Source organism: Falco biarmicus, chromosome 4 (genome assembly GCF_023638135.1).
Source record: "Falco biarmicus isolate bFalBia1 chromosome 4, bFalBia1.pri, whole genome shotgun sequence".
Lineage (NCBI taxonomy): Eukaryota > Metazoa > Chordata > Aves > Falconiformes > Falconidae > Falco > Falco biarmicus.
The window spans coordinates 94,670,432-94,686,985 of record NC_079291.1 but is presented as its reverse complement, the minus strand read 5'-3'; the positions used below and the strand labels follow the sequence as shown (position 1 = coordinate 94,686,985).

Sequence of the window (16,554 nt, the reverse complement as noted above, 5' to 3'; positions counted from 1 at the left end):
ATGGGAACTTTAATTGCACTTGGTAATTTAAAAGACACGAGGTTTACACGCAATTGACACCCCTCAAGTAAAACCTTGACTGCCAGTGAGCTATCCGGCTCGGCTTACAGAAAGGCCTCTGACTAAAGCAACCAAACGATGCCCTACATTTTTTAATCGAGGTTATAAACACTCAGAATGCCGACTGACAAGCCACAAACGAAGGTGCCTTTATGACTTTTTATTAATAAATACCTTAACAGCACCAATGATCCTTGAACATAATCCTGCAATGCTGCGCACAGCAGCTGCTCGCGGACAGGGAGTAGACGTGTCCGTGTTTTCATGTACAGTTGAACGTTTTGTCCTTTTGTGTTTCCTTGTAAACAAAGTAATCTCTTCCATATTTAACACCTTTCATAAAATTAACTCAATCACTACCAAATAACAGGAAAACGCTCATTTAAATCTACAGCCCTCTTGTTTTTAAAGGTGACTCAGCAAGTGTACAGGAGTGCTGCAATTGAAAACCAGATCACTGTGGTTCCTTTTTAAAGAGTCTGCTCTTTGCATAAAAATATGTGCACACATGTTGAAAACAAGACTTATGGCCACCTTGGAGCTTCCATGTGTCTGCAAGTATATTAGCATTAACATTTTGACAACAAAAACTGGGGGGGAAAAGTGTACTCCTATACATCAGAGTTCTGTACATTGATAAGCATTTATACAAATATAATCCACCAAATATTGGCTTCTACATACAATTCTGAAATATGGTGATTGGTTTGGATTACCTAACCTTCAACAACGCTAGTACTAACGTGAACATTTCAGGCTATTTAACACCCACAGAGGACGTTTGTTTTATGAAGTGGGTAGAGATTTCTCTCGCTGTATGTGCGGTTTACTTATGAATAAATTTAAGTGGTGAAATGCAGCTTGAATAACATAGTTTGTGGTGTAGTAACATCAGCAACTGCAAGTTCTTGTCCATCCACAAGCCCCAATTCTGAAACAGAAATAAAAGTTTAAGTACAGCAAAACAATGTGGTTTGTCTTTTTTATATAAATAAAAAAAAATGCCACAAACCATAAATACAATGAAATAAAGCTGCAAACAGCTCACTAGGTAATCTAATACTCATCTAATTCAACCAGGAAACTAACAGACCTTGTCAAGAAATACATAGAACAAGTATGTTTAATCTACATCAGTTACCACCTTGCTTGTTGCAATGCCTTTCTCTGCATCTGCCAACACTTCACATTTAAGCAATTCAAAACTCATCCCTGACACACCTGACAAAGGTGTATTGCACATAAAAGGACAATGAAGCACATTCTACCACATAGTCCAAAATAAAGCTAAATATGCAATACAGAGGGATGAAACTGGCTTTCTGTTTAGAACAGTATCTTGAAAATCTACACGTGACAACTGCGTGGTACCTTTTAGTGTCTTGGAAAGATTTGGCCTTGTTCGTTCTTCAATTGAAGCTACTGTCTGAAAAAAAAAAAAAAGAAAAAAAAAAAGGCCACAGCATTTCCTTTCAAATTCAGGAAAGTAAATTTAAATAAATTAAGATTATTAAAGACAATTATGTATGTTCAGATTACCTGTAAATAAAGTGTTTTATTTCCCCCATACATAGTTGCTGTAATTGCAGGAGATTTCATTTGCCTATATTTAAAAAAAAAAAAGCAAAACAACAACCAGAGAATCAGGTAAAAATACATTTGGAGATTACGTTTTTAAATACTGAACTATCAAAAATTATCAAGTCAGTCAGAATAGCTGCACACTTACAATGAAGCGTTATTTGTCAAGTAATCCAAGATCTCCTGCAGTTTAGCTGATGGGGAAATCTCTATGTTTTGGGGAAGTTGGCTGCAGGCTGGACAGTTCTCCTACAACAAAGTAGCACATGAATACATGTTATGTTAAATATGAATCTTAAAATGCTGCTAATAAAGTCTCAAAACTATTTGTGTTTGCTTTTTTAAAAGTTTTAGCTCTAGAAATATCAATACTGTTGCAAATATTAATTACAAAACCCAACTCTTCGTGAAGTCTGTCACTGTTCAAAGCAGCAAAGTGTTTATGAACTACAGATTTAATCTAACAAAATTTAATACTACAAACTTTCAAATCAATTTTGTCATAAGCGTATCTTTCAAAAAGAGGTTATGAGTCCCTTATTTTGTAAAAAACATTTCCCGTATTACAGGGGAAATCTGCATGACTCACTTTCAAAAAAGTACTGTTTTCCTCTGTGGGTAGCATAGCAAAACAGTCGAGATACCAATGTGGCACCAGCAGACACCACAGAAGTAGCTGTCTGAAGGACCTCCCTATACCAGAAGCTACTCTTCCAAATACTAAGAAAACTTGGCTAAAGAAGCAAAACTTAAAATATATGCTATTACATATACTATGCAATAATTTTTGGTAAACCAACGGGTAGAAGAAAAGGTTTCACTACTAGGACATAAAATACAGCATCTGTTGATCTGGAGATTAATGGTCCTGCTACTCTACGTGGACAGTCTGACACTGTCATCTCTATTAGACTCCAGAACTACAGAAGCTAAAAAAACACCCACCCACACCCCCCCCCAAAACTCTTACATGCTAAAAACAATATTCCAGAGAAGTAGCAGACTAGTAAAATCATAGTTTCTGCTTTTAAAACTTCAGAAATATTATTATTCAGGGCTAGGGGCTCAGAGATTCAATACTGGGTTTCAAAAATACACACAAACTCTGTAAATTCAAGAAAAATCAAGGAAACAACCCTGCACGCCTTTAATGGCACTAACCTTTCTTTCAGCTTCAAATGTGTATGTGTATAATCCATCCACATCATTGAACACCAAATAGTTGTTAAGAGGAATGTAAGCACTGTAATGACAAATATGTTAGTGTTAATACATGTAATTATGTCGCAAATCATGTATGTTATTAATAAGAAATGAAATACCTTGTGGCTATTTTAAAAACTTCAGTGGCGCAAACAGCTGGAATGAGAAAAAAAACAATTTCTTCGCTTTCTAGCTCTACCTCAGAACATACAGACATTATTGCACAGAGTTGTACCAAAGAAGTGACAAAAGAAAAAAAAAATCAAGTATAACAATTTTTAAAGAGAAAAATAAAGATCTGAAGGGAACTGGCAGTTCTGTGCATTAATACCATAGATTCCACACAAATCTGAGACTACATTAAGCTTATATACTGTGTTTTCCAACTATTTTTTTTCCTCAGTCTCTTCTACTCCCTCCCACAGTCATACCTCAGCTTAAAATTTATAGAGTCACATCCAGTTTCTCTATGGAAAACAGAAATGACACTGTAAGAATCAGTCAGACTCCTTTAAAAATGACTGTTGCCTTACAAAACTCTAAAGTCCATAAAGCAGAAGTGAGATAAATTCTTCCAGCATACCTGCAATTACTGCATTTGTAGAAGCTACTGCTGGAATAATGCGTTTAACCACCCCTGTAAAAACAAATGACACAACTTAGTCTTTTCCAAGAAACTATACTGAGACACAACTTTTAGCCAGAATAATTACAGAAGGGTGTACCGAAAGGTACTTTAAACTTTCCAGGAATTTCTGTAACAATAAGATAAATGGCCTGCTGTTCGTGCTGCTCAAGTACTTCGGCACTTTATTTTAAAAATGGATCAAGCACATTAAGAAAAAGAAGGTATCACATGAAGAGAACTAGTGAACAAATTTTAAAAACATGTATTCTGTATTTAGCACTGAGTATTAATTTAAAACTCAGTTCTATTCCTCCTGTTCAACTGGAGAAATTCATAAAGGAAAGATGGTTGGGTTTGGTCTACAAGAACAGGCTTGCCAAACTGTACTGGGAACTTCATCCAACTCTTCTTATGAGCCCATCCAGTTAAAACAGCATAGCACATACAATGATATACAGGAAGATTTCCTACACATTGAAGTATGTATATTGGGAACAAGGAGGTTCACTCTTTTTTAAGGCCTGCCAAAAAGACAGCAAGTTCGTTAAGTAGTCTGAAGTTCCTCTGGCTTCTTACTATTGGCTTGTATCCCTCCATACCTGAGAAAACATGCACAGAACTTTTATCTTTGCCTTCTGCCTGCTATGTACTTTATAATGAAGCCATCTTCTAATGCTGAAAACTGTGCAGCCATCTGCATGTACATAATTATATTTTGGAATTGGAGTTCACATTTACCTTAACCAAAAAACCCAAAAACCTACTAAAGAAGCTAGTATGAACTGCTGCAAAGAAAAAAGACTATCTGCAATACACTAGATGAAATCTAATGAAGATACAGAAAGAATCAGTTCACCCTTTTTTGACAGAAAGGCACACACTGAGGTCCAAGTGAGGCATTTCACGTCAGCATTTCACAAGCATTATCAGTACTGCAAGTCAAAAAGAGAAGTTACACAAATTCTGGATATTCTGTATGAGATTCTCCACTTCTTTTTTATTTACTTAGTGTTTAAAATGCTGATTAAATGAGTGGCAGCTTTCCGCACTTGCATTTGAAGAGGCATACACAGAAGTGAAGAACAGATGCTACAGCCTTAACCAGCCTGAACTGGCATAAAGTGCTGCTGTTGCTAAAAGAGGCAATCATGTTCTTTTGTTCCTGCTCTTTGACCCAGAAAAAGTGGTCACAGTGTAATACAAATTGTGGAGCTGCTCCAGGTTAAAAATAAAATGGCAAAAAGAATGTTCAGTTTTGTCCCAGATAAGTTCCTCTGATTCATCATGAATGCCTAAACTTCTGATTCATCATCAAAATATTTGTGCTGGCACAGGAAGCAAGCGCTTGTTTCTGTTTTAAGGTGTTAAGGGAGGAAAGAACTATTTCTTCCTCAGCAGAGCTGCTAGCTTAGTCATTACAAATACAAAGAATGCCAATCCAGCCTAATTACAAATGCCACAAACTCAGTGAAATGCCATACCCTTACCTTGGGTGAGTCTGTATGTAACACCTTTAATATTAAACTGCGATGCTCTCTCTAAAGACTTCTGGTAAATCCACTGTATATGTTCAGGATCATCTCCATCCAGCGCAACACCTTCTACAACAAAGTTAAGAATTTACAGGTAAGTTACAGCTATAAGAATTCTTCAGAAATGTAGCGTTCTTTTTGTCTAAAAAAAAATTCCTTTGCTTTAACTTTGGTTAAAATGAATACCCCATTAAGCTATTAAAATGTGACCGTTTAAATAATCAAAATATAAATTCTACAAACATTGTAAATTTTAACACATTCTATATACAAACTACCTTAACTTCACAGATTTATAGAGCTGTTACAGGTTACATTTTAAGTCAGGAAAGACACTGTGAGGTATGAGGGAGCAAAACACACTAACAAATATGGAACTGAAGAGTGAGCTGAAGAGAAAAATCCATCATCAGCTTAAAGGAGGCTTAGAATCAACACAACAAAGAGCCACATATGGTTAAAAAGTAGGATTGTTTTGTTAAAAGTAGCTGTGCATACCTAACTCAAAACAAATGAATTAAAAGGAGAAATGTCCATTTAGCACCAGTGCAATATACTAATTACCTCCAAAAGGTTGCTCCTTTGGCCACTGCAATATCCTGACATACTCAATACAATGCTCTGGTAGTCTGGGCATAGATGCAATAGTACACATGGGAAAATTGACCTGGTGCGGGCAGGGGAAGAAAACCAGAAGAAAGCATGTAATACATTATATATAGTACTAGGAAAAGAAACAAGCAAATCAGAGGAGTAAAAAAACCCATGAAATATTACTGGTTGCAATTACCTGTGGTGGATAAAGCTCAAGTGTGCATTCAACACATGCTGTCATACCAGGAATAATCACACGAACGTTTCCTTTAAAACCTTCAGTCCCTCCATCTATTAAAGGTATGATGGAGCTTGGATCCAGTACACCATCTTCGTAATGTAAAAATGACATCTAACAAATAAAGGGGGGGGAGGGTGTGTTGGTTTCTGTTTTATGAAATATTCTTTTTTTAAACAAGTTGCAGGAAGAATAAAGAATCCTAAGGTTTTTTATTCTTAATGGTACACAAGAGTAAATGCTTAATATACAGTTTATTTGAAAGGCACATAGTGTATAAACCACTAATGTGTCAGTGCACAGGACTTCATCTACCACCTTCATCCTCCACCTCCTCCTCCCCTTCCCCTGCGATAAAAGCTATTATTTCCTCATAGTACACCAGAACAAATGGTTGGTTGGTTTGGCAATTTGGGGGTTTGATCCTTGGCTTGTTGTTTTGGGTTTTTTTGTTTTTAAATACTGGTAAATACTCAAGATCATTATTTTATAATCAACTTTGCAGTGATAAAACCACCTAGTTCAAGGACCAGCTTTCTGCTACTTTGTAGCAGCGGGATTCCAAAAGATGTCATTTACAAGTTGCAGCAGGGTAAGTACTGTTTCGGATAATGAGAAAAAACATTCACAATGGGAGCATCCAGACAGGCTGTGGAACTTCCCTTCTTGTATTTTCAAAAGCTGACTGCACAAGGCCACAAACAACGTAATCTCACTTTGAAATTACCCCTGCGGGGCACTGCACAAATGTTGGCTAACACTCCTCAAGAAAAAGGCCGGTAAGAGAGCATGCATTTTATCCTGTTCACAAAAAGAGGAAAGAAAACAAATAGACACAGAAAGCTGAGAGTTTAAACAGCCCTGATTTCATTTTAATGACGCATTCTGCACAAATCTGTTCAATTTTAGTTATCTATACTCAAGGAATAACCAGGTTTTAAAGAGACCAAAGACTTTACCAGCATGCCATTTATCCATCTTCTTGCAATTATAGAGTCCAGCCCACAAACAATAATATGAAACTCTAGAGGGGGGAAAAAAACAGTATTTGAAGTCTATACTAATGCATACTTCTTAAGACAAAGTATTCTGTCCATAACAGTCCAGAGGAACTGACTAGTCTAACTATCTCCCCTAGATTACCTATATGACAGACGCATTTCAGTTTTGTCTATTTGTTACTTCTATTTCCAGTACGCTGTAGAAGACTAAATTAGCAATCTCACTACCAGGAAAAGCAGTGAGGAGCAACAACTGCAAGGTTCCCCTAAAGCACCAGTGGGTGTTTGGCAGGCAAAAAAATACCACTTACGTCGATAGAAGCTTTCATCCATGTCTTGAATCCTTTTAAAATATCTGAGTGTAAGCCCAGTAAAGGAAGATATTTATAAAGTAGTTAAGTTTACTGTCTTCTATTTGCAAACATAAAAGCCAAAACATTATCTAATTTATTACTATAATTTTATGTGACACTTTTTGAAAAAACTAAGTGATTGAAGGATTTGAAATTCCCATAGCTGTAGCATCTGACCAAACAAATAAGGGACATAATTAATAGTCATACACGTGAGAAGGCTCAGCAGGCAAACTATTTAGGCACTCAAATATATGGTCTCACAAATTCCTCCATCCCTAAGTGTTGTCCTATGTTTATAAACTAACGTCTCCTACCAGTACATACTCAAAACACTCTGGTGAATACATCTGTAATTCTAACATAGAAGTGAAAATTTGAATATTGCGTTTGAATAAAAAGACTCAGTGGAAACGTACAAAATACTTTCTTAAAGCTTAATCTTCTTTCCCCGTGCATATTTCCTGTATGTTAATGTCACTAAGAAAGAATTCTTAATCACCAGCTGAATGAATCTGTTCTTTATTGCACGAAAAACAGGATGGCAGCAAAATACTCTAGATAGTCTTACCACCTACAGAGTTTTGTAGGTTTTTGGAAGCCTTCAGGGCTACTACTACTCTATAAAAGGATACGCTACGACAGCACAGTTGGGAATGCGGCTGTTCAGGAATTCTGCTGCAACTTCTGCTTTTGGTCGCCCCACATCCTTTGGTCTGGGAAAAAAACGAAGTAATTTGAAAGGCATTATTTTAGTAGATTGAATCTTTCCAGACTCTATGCATTGCAATACTGAATTAAGTGACTAATTGTTATCGTAGGACAATTTATTGATATGGATAGTATTAAGGCATCCCTGTGTAGCATCAGATACGAGAGCCCCAGAGTTATCTAAATATGTCCTTGTAACTACAGTTACCAGCGCCAAAAAAAGTAATTAAAAAATCCAACAAGTTATCATTTTGCTTGGGAGAAAAGGGTATCAGAAAAATTGATATCTCAATCTGTGTCCATTATTCTTTGGTGCCACATTTTCCATAGTCATTAGCTGTATTTGAATGGTATGGAATATATGTTAATTTTCTTCATGCTCAAACTATGACAGCACAGATCTCAAAACCAGAGGGAATCACAGGCAACATTCAGTTAATTATGAGTACTGCTGTGATCTGAAAGTTCAGTCACCTTTAGCGACAACTTGTTCAACCAAAACAATGATCATATTCACATATTTTTTTAGGCACATATAAAAAAAAAAGTGAAAGCCGAATTGTGAAAATATCACTTACCGAAACAGAAACTGTCGGTTAAGATTAGAAACATCTATAGTATCCATGTCAATAACATGGATCTGTCTAAAGCCAGACAATGCCTGTGAAAAGAGATAGCCAACTTCATTTAATAGGAAATTAAATCCTTACAGTGCTCCAGAACTCATTCCACGTGCCAAAAAAGCAGCCTTTGGAGGAACAAAGGTATTTGCTTTTCATTCCCTGTGCAGACAAGTATATTGGCATTCTTTGTTAAAAGAATGGTCTTTGCTGGGTTGCTAACAGATGGAAACACTAGTATTTCAATAGTCAAAGACAATGTTCTACTGAATGCAATATTGCTTTAGCCTACCTAAGCATAACACAGGGAAGCCAACAGTAGACTGAACCATTAGGGGAACTTTCAATACTCCCTCACAACTGGAATAAATCGAAAGCATTCATTGGGAGGAAAAAAATGCAGAATTTGAATAAATACCATAAGCACTTCTTTGCTTGCCAGGAATAGAAAAACAGAAGTTTAATTCCTCTACAAAATTAAGTATTTGAACATTCACCGTTTTTCATAGTTGGCCTAAATGAGTCTGGTCTATTCACCCTCAAATCACAGTTCAAAATAAGCCAGCATTCTTCACCATATTCAATGCTGGAACAGAACGCAAACACAAAAAGTCACCTCACTATCTAAGAACATGCTAAACCTCTTGCAGGAGTTCTACCGGATCTCTGCATGCAGGAGATCGCTACATTTGGCAAATAACTTTAAAGGAGAATTGTTTTAAAACTGTACTGCGGGTCTGATCTGATAAAAGTAATAGCATCTGTCACACACAAAAAACCAATGTGAATTGTGTTTAAAGGGAAATAAATGTTGTAAAACACTGAGATTAGAAAAAGGAAACGTGTTACAATGTTCTGAAGTGACTCCAAACAAATTTGAGTCCTGTACCCCATGTTTTTTTCTTTTAAGACTGAATCTTGACATATATATATATATATATATGTAAAGACTTTCAAACTTTTCATTTTACATTTTCTGAATAAACAGAGCCATCCCATTCATAGCAAGTACTGAAAATGCTATATCGGGAAACTGATTAAACAAATGAACAACAGGACTAAAGTATCCCACAATATGAATTAATTTCTCTAAGAAAAGCAGGAAGAATTTCTGTATGTCATCTTGGATACCCCTGGTGCTGAACAAACGTTTTGTTTCATTGATAGGTGTTCAGCTTTTGCTCAATATTATCACAGCTGACTGGGAGAGCCTGCTAAAGAGAAGAGCAAGCCTGGGACATCATGAACATACAGACTGAAGTCTTGATCAAATTTATATTTGTTGTCCCAAAGACATGAATCCATGTGAAGAGAATCTAGATTTACTTATGAACATACCTTTCTGAAAATGATAAAAATAAATCATGATAACTTAAAACTTTTTTTAAGGGATGGGAACTGAGCACACACAGCAGACTTATGAAGCCCCTTATTCCATACAAATCCTCCTTCTCAAGGAGTTATCAACAGACTGAATTTGTTATGTCCCAATAAACCCATAAAACAGTAGCTCTGGGCTGAGGTTAAATTCACCAGCACTAAATTCCCAAAGAAAGAAAATTGCCTTGGAGCTGTCATAGTCTCTTCAAGTAAAATCCTGCTTAAGCACTGCAGTAACAAACCAGCAACCAGAACAAGAGTATACACAAGTGCTGGAACTAAGTTCCTAAGATCTGGAATGCGTGGCTTTAAATGGGGCTACTGATTTATCAAGCATCTCAAGCTCGGAGGTAATCTGTGGAAATACTGAAACAGCACTACATAAATTCTATAGTAAAATAACACTTATGCGTAAGCGTTGGTATAAAAGAAAGAAATTGTTATTTCATAATAAGTTATTATATTAATCCACACATTTTCCAGGGAATCCCTAAGGACAGAAATTCTTCTTATTAAATAGAAGCATGGAAAAGTAACGTATTAGTCTAAGCTACCAAACCCAAATAGGATGGCAACAGTGATGCATTGTGATAAATACGAGCATCTGTGAGGATAAAACCCACATTAATAGGATAATTACATTCATACACATTTATTGGGTAAAGGTCTGATAGCAAACGATCCCATGCATTTTAAACACTTTAAAATTGCTTTTCAGAACACATACTGAGAGAATCCATTATAAGCTACAAGAAAACTATAGAATACCTTCTGGTAATCTGTACACCAGAGAAGTACTGTAATATTCCTTCCCTGTTCTTACACTATTGCCTATTCCTCCTTAGCCATTTCAATACAGAACAGCGTGAACTGGCCTGACTCAGTAAAGCTGCCATTATACAGGTTGAACTCAGGAATACAGATCCAACTCTTGAGTGTTCAGACTCTGCAAACAAGCTCCAATTTACTGATTTTGAGTAACCAGAAAATCTAAAAGCCACTACTTGTGAAGGCCAAACAGACATGAAAGTCACCATAGACAACCATAAGTCTGGCTCTACTAATTTCACTATGAAAGAACAAAAACAATTCCAGCAATTCTAACCTCACTTCAAATTAATCCAAAGATGTAACATAAACTGAAATTAAATTCAACTTTGACTCTTAATACTGAACTTTGCACTAGCTACTTAGGGCAGTTTAAAGTATTGCTTTGCATCTGAAAAGATACATTTTAGCCACTGTATTCCAAACAACACTTCCTTGTATTATTATGAGCATGACTTGTTCATGGTTTCCCTCATTTCCCTAGATCTGGTAATCAGGGGAAATTACCAACATTAGACCATACGCTGCAAGTGAATTTTTGTCTACACTTTATAAACAGCACCATGTCATCCCTCATGACAAACTTTGAGATAGCTAAATAAATAAATAATACATAAGGTATTAGACTACCACCTGTCAAGCTTATTAACAAAGTGTATTCTTCAAGTATATTGTCTGTATCGTCATGTATTTTATACATTTTCAGGAGAACTTAGAAATTTAGTAGCTATATACAATCAAAAATGCCAAATTAGCAAAGTAAAAAAGATAATTTCCTCAAGGAAAAGAAGAAGACTCTAGGAATCAAAGGGTGAAAACTGAGTAATTACCAGGTTTTTCAGGAGTTCGCATCCTAATCCTCCTGCTCCAATAACTAGTACTTTACATGTGCTTAACAAAAACTCAAGAGCCTGTGGAAAATATAAAACAAAAAATTAATACACTAAATAGGAGAAAGCACAATTTGTCCTTTGCTTCATAACCCTTATAAATATGTTACCATACATTTTCAGTGCCTAGTAAGTTTCACATAAAACAACCTAGATCAATAAAACAGTTTGTGCTTGCAGGAGTAATTTACATATCGGACTTTAATCAGCTGTTGAGTTAATGCAGTTCCTATATACCAATTTACAGAAAAGTAAGACCTCTGTAGGTATCAGTATTCTCTTTATACTCATTTTAACCGTAAAAAAAAAAGGCCCACCCTTATAATTACTCGGTTTAAGGAGTTAATGTTTTCTTCCTCCAAATATTTTACCGATACATAATAAAAAATAAATCTAAACAGGCAGACAACATTGCTGGCCAAAAAGAACCCAAATTTTTCACTATATAACTGCTTTCTGTGAACTGTTTTACTAGACCCCAGCCTCAAAGTAGTAAATAACAGAACAGTACATTAAAAAGGTAACAGTAAACTGTTTGTACAGAATTCAACGGTAAGGTCTGAAACAAAACGTACCAAAAAAGGAAAGCAGAATAATTAATGGAGTCTAAATTTTGCTTTTCCCTACTAAACATCTTTCCCAATTCTCCGAGTACTCATATTAACCTCAATCCCTTCTTTAAGTACAAGAAATTCCTTACTCTATCTCGTTATTTAAAAACAGAGAGACAAATGCTGCTATTTTTCATGTGGAACTCAAAGGCAGCATAATTCATATGTTGTTGTATATTCATATATACGATGACAGCAAACTTGTAGTTGACAGTGTAGAAATACAAGTTTATAAATAAGAATACAGTATGCCCTTCTAGAATCACAATATTCAATTGATTAAAATAAAAGCTTTTCATGCAGTTTTAGTATTCATACACTGCTGGTGGTCAATTCATGAAACTGTTTACATTAGTTTGCAACACACGCTACAGATTTTTTATTTAAAGTAAGCATTTCTCACTTGAGTGCCTGGCTCGAAATCAGGATGTGTGAATGGTCCAGATCGCTCGAGGAACTTCCTTACATGGTTCCAGCGACCTTCCCAGTCTCCAGTGTCCCCACACCCACCATCAACAGCCATTCTGCACAGAACACAGTAAATTCAGCTGCAAAATCATAGAAAAAAAGGCACACCTCCAAAATGCTTTTTTTTCCTTATATATCTTAAATATACCTAAATTATTGACCATTCATATAAATGCATCAGCATATTCTTTATGCATTTAAGTTACATGCATGAACATTTGCATGAGTGGGTTTTATTTGTGGAACTAGAAAGCAATAATACAAATATGCATAGAAGGGGAAAACCCCAGGCATTTCAATAAATCCCACTGATTTAGCTCTGTTACTAGTAAAAGTTGACCTGAAGTGAAAAAAGGGTCTAGCCTTTTTGCTTTTATTTCCCTCCTATTTCAAGACAGAGGTTATCCCTTTAGATTTTGAGGGTGATGGTTTTTTCATCAGTCAAGTATTGTATCCTTTTTTTGGCAAACTTTTTAAGTTCATAAATTGTATTCAGAATTATCAGTATGCAACTGCAGTTGCAAGGCACTGAATAAGTAACAGTAACATGCCCCAACACTGTCCTCTGAATCTTCATAGTAATTTATTTAAACAAGAGTAAAAAAAAATACAAATCCTGAATGCTCTTCACCCTCAGTTGGAAGTAATAGAATGTAGAACATCCCCATTTTTCAGTCCCCTCCTGAGCTTGTCAGTGGTAGCAGTCTCACTTGGAGAAAACAATGTTTGCAATTATCTCTTTTAAATTTTCAAGACAGAATTTTATATCAAAGACTCCACTACCCTTTTTCTGCTTTTGCAGGTCACTTTTAGTAGTACATAACTATAAATTTAACCTGTTAAGAGACTTACTGGAATAGTTCAAAATCAGCTTTCAAGTAATTTTCTAATGTAAGCTCATCAGCTACACAGAAAAAGCCCTTCTGCAACTGAGCGTACTTCCCCTTTTTAAATAGGAGCTCCGCTCAATATATATTATGAACGATTGTGCTCTACATTAATACAAAACTAAGCTTGTTATGAAAGAGCTCTGCCACTCCTGTGTATGAAAGGTTGTGTCATCATTAATAAGAAGCATTATTAGCTTCCTCCTATGAGGTAATATGAAGAACGCCTGTATCAATAACCATTGGGTAATGTTCAGATTTTATTATTGCTACCTGGTGATTCATCTCAAAATAAAAGGAAAATGTAGTGAAAACGTCTAGACAGCAAATGCCTTTATCCTCACATAATTCAGAAGATGGACAACACAGTACGTCTGTAGTAACTTTAACTTGCAGGCAATTAATTTTGCAAAAGATTTTCAGTAACAAGGAAAAAACTTCACTGAACTACAGGAATAAACACATCATAATTTGCCTATATTTTGGCTGCAGATTGAACTCATTCCTGGTTAAGTGTTGACTTTAGGTAAGTTACTGTATTAGCAGTTAAGTAAAATCTACAAGATTTATTTGAATTCATAAGTCTTTTGACCTTTGACTTGCACTTTTGTACCTCCCCCAGTTTTCACAGTAATTTGAAAACACATTATTTTGGGAAACAGCATGAAGAAATACAACACTCCCTCTGCTGAACCCTGGGCTCATCTGTTATATACCAGTTTTCAGGATGTGCATTAAGCACTAACTTAAGCAAATAAAATAGGTCAACATACATCCCAATGATTACTTCATGGATTATACTAGGAATTTTAACTTTTCTGGAAGTATGTACAGAAACTATGCTTGGTGACATTAAGAACAACTTTTTAAACCCTTTTATATAGTCCATATAAACAGCCATTAAGCAGCAGTAATCCTTTTCTGTTTAGATATGTATTTTTCTTTATATGTGATAAAATGTAACATCTAGTTTCACTTTTGACATTATACTACATTTTGGTTTCTACTGGGTTGGACATTGTGGAAATCTGAAAAAAAAATCAATAACTCAACCTAAGGTTTTCTGTTTAACTTCAGATACAGGTTTTTTTAAAGTATTTATTTTTGCGTTGCTACAGCATTACCAGGTATCTGTATTATGAGAGTTTAACAAAATTCTTATTTATTCCATCAAATTAGTTTTAAATTTTGTTTAAAATATCCGAGCACCACAGTCCTTATGTTGCTTTAGGCCCAGACTTTTCCCTGCCACCTCCCCATGTCCAAAGCTTCATGCTTTTGAGGGACTTCGCATGCACCCTCCCCATCCAACATGCCCAAGGACTTTTGTGACCCTCACCCCGACACACACATGCACTGCCTGCGAGTCCACCGCTCGAGCAGGCAGGTCTGATTTGCGATCTTTGGGAAGAGGGACACAAGCAGATGGAAGGGAGTAATTAAGGGATGGAAGCAGATGAGGTTAAAGATTTCCGAGCATTAGTTTTCAAGGCCATTAAGACAGATGTGTAGAATTTAGGGTTTTTAATAAGCAGAGGCAACAGTTCTGTAGCCTGAATTTTTAATTTTCAGCCAAAATTTAGTCACCTGCTTCTAGCCTAAAGGCCCTCCCCAGGTCCCTGACCGGCAATGCAGCTTTTTCCACTCCTGTCACAAAGCTCTTCAGCACACCAGCCTTTACTCATGCGAAGCTCCAAGCCCGCAACTCCCATCCCCGCTCCGGGTGAGCCCCTTGGTCCTCTCCCCAGGAGATTCCTCTTCCCCAGTCCTTGCTGATCAAGCACCCTTTCGCGTGCCCCCTCCTCACACTGACCGACCTAACACCTTTCCTCCGGCTCCCGGGCCCCGCCCGGGCCCTGGCCTGCGCCACCCCCGCCCCTCTCCGCCTGCCAGGCCCCGGGCCGGCCATGCACGGTCGCCCCTGCCAGCGGGCCCCGCAGCCCTGAGCTAACCCGCAGCCTCCTCCCAGCCCACACCTTTCCTGCGGGGCTGCGGCTCGCCCTGACCTACCAGCCGCCCCTCAGCAAGCGCTGCCTGCCCCTGCCCCGGGCCAGCAGCCCGCTCGCCCGCAGCCCCGCACTAACCCATCCGCCAGCAGCTCCTCTAGCCTCCTTCTTTTCTTCTCCCTAAAAGAGAGAGAATAAAAGAAGGGTCAGTATCGCGCTACAGAGACCGGGGAGGAGGGAGAAGGGACCCCGGGGCCCACCCGTCCCCGGGAAGCAAGGGAAGGGACGGCCGAGCACACACATACAGGGCACTTACGGTTCCTCACCATCCGCCATATTTCCCTCTGCTTCCCACGATGCCCCGCAGCGCCTCTATGGGCGGTGCTTTCCCAGAGCGCCGCCACTGTTGCAGGCCTATAGAGTTGGGGAAGGCGGGATAGAGCGTCCGCCAGGGGCGCTCATCACCATGGCAACAGGGAGGCGACACCACCACCCCTCTCGGGCCCCACCGCTCCCCGAGCCCCGATGGCCGCGGCCTCGCCTGGGCCGGAGAGCCTTCATGGAGCCCCAAGGGGCAGCCCCAGCCCGCGGAGGGGACCTGGCCACCTCCCTCCCTCGGCCTGGAGCGCCCGGCCGCAGGTTCTCCCTGTGCCCAGTTCCCTGATGCTTCCCGGGAGCCTCAGGGGCACAGGCTGTGGCCATCGCGGCGCTTTAAAGCCCCCGGGAAGGCTAGAGGCCAAACGTGGAGGGGGGGGCAAGCCTCAGGCTGCGCGCTGCCCACCAGCACGCTGCCTTCTCCGCCTGAGCTGTGTTTTCGGTTGTTTTTTGTGTTCTCAGCGTGCCCTGGGCAGAGCCCAGCCTCACAGGCCGCCCTGAGAGCACACACAGGCCAGCCTCTACCTGCCGGAGCCTTTGCTCTAGAGCTGATGAGAGGAATGGTGTCTAAGCGCAGGGCAGGAGGCAGAGGAGCAGGGCTGCAAAGGCTGTGCCTCAGGCTCTTAAAACTACAGGAATCCAGATCTT

General features: G+C 38.4%; 1 protein-coding gene across 4 annotated transcripts; it reads right to left on the bottom strand.

Annotated features, from left to right (window-relative positions):
• Positions 1 to 205: 205 nt before the first annotated feature.
• UBA3 (ubiquitin like modifier activating enzyme 3) lies at positions 206 to 15,917 on the bottom strand. Of its 4 annotated transcripts, none has more exons than XM_056336813.1 (18): positions 15,848 to 15,910; positions 15,670 to 15,711; positions 12,634 to 12,754; positions 11,560 to 11,640; positions 8,480 to 8,562; positions 7,826 to 7,906; positions 7,149 to 7,192; positions 6,796 to 6,860; positions 5,795 to 5,950; positions 5,569 to 5,671; positions 4,960 to 5,073; positions 3,428 to 3,481; positions 2,964 to 3,000; positions 2,803 to 2,884; positions 1,790 to 1,890; positions 1,600 to 1,663; positions 1,432 to 1,486; positions 206 to 991 (listed from the first exon to the last, which is right to left on the bottom strand). In XM_056336813.1, exons 1-18 carry the CDS (start codon positions 15,865 to 15,867, stop codon positions 903 to 905), a joined length of 1,392 nt encoding a protein of 463 aa, XP_056192788.1. In that variant the 5' UTR covers positions 15,868 to 15,910; the 3' UTR covers positions 206 to 902. The 4 variants fall into 4 exon arrangements, with proteins under 4 accessions (XP_056192788.1, XP_056192790.1, XP_056192789.1 ...); XM_056336815.1 differs by having other exon boundaries at positions 15,837 to 15,891; XM_056336814.1 differs by lacking the exon at positions 15,670 to 15,711 and having other exon boundaries at positions 15,848 to 15,917.
• Positions 15,918 to 16,554: the final 637 nt, after the last annotated feature.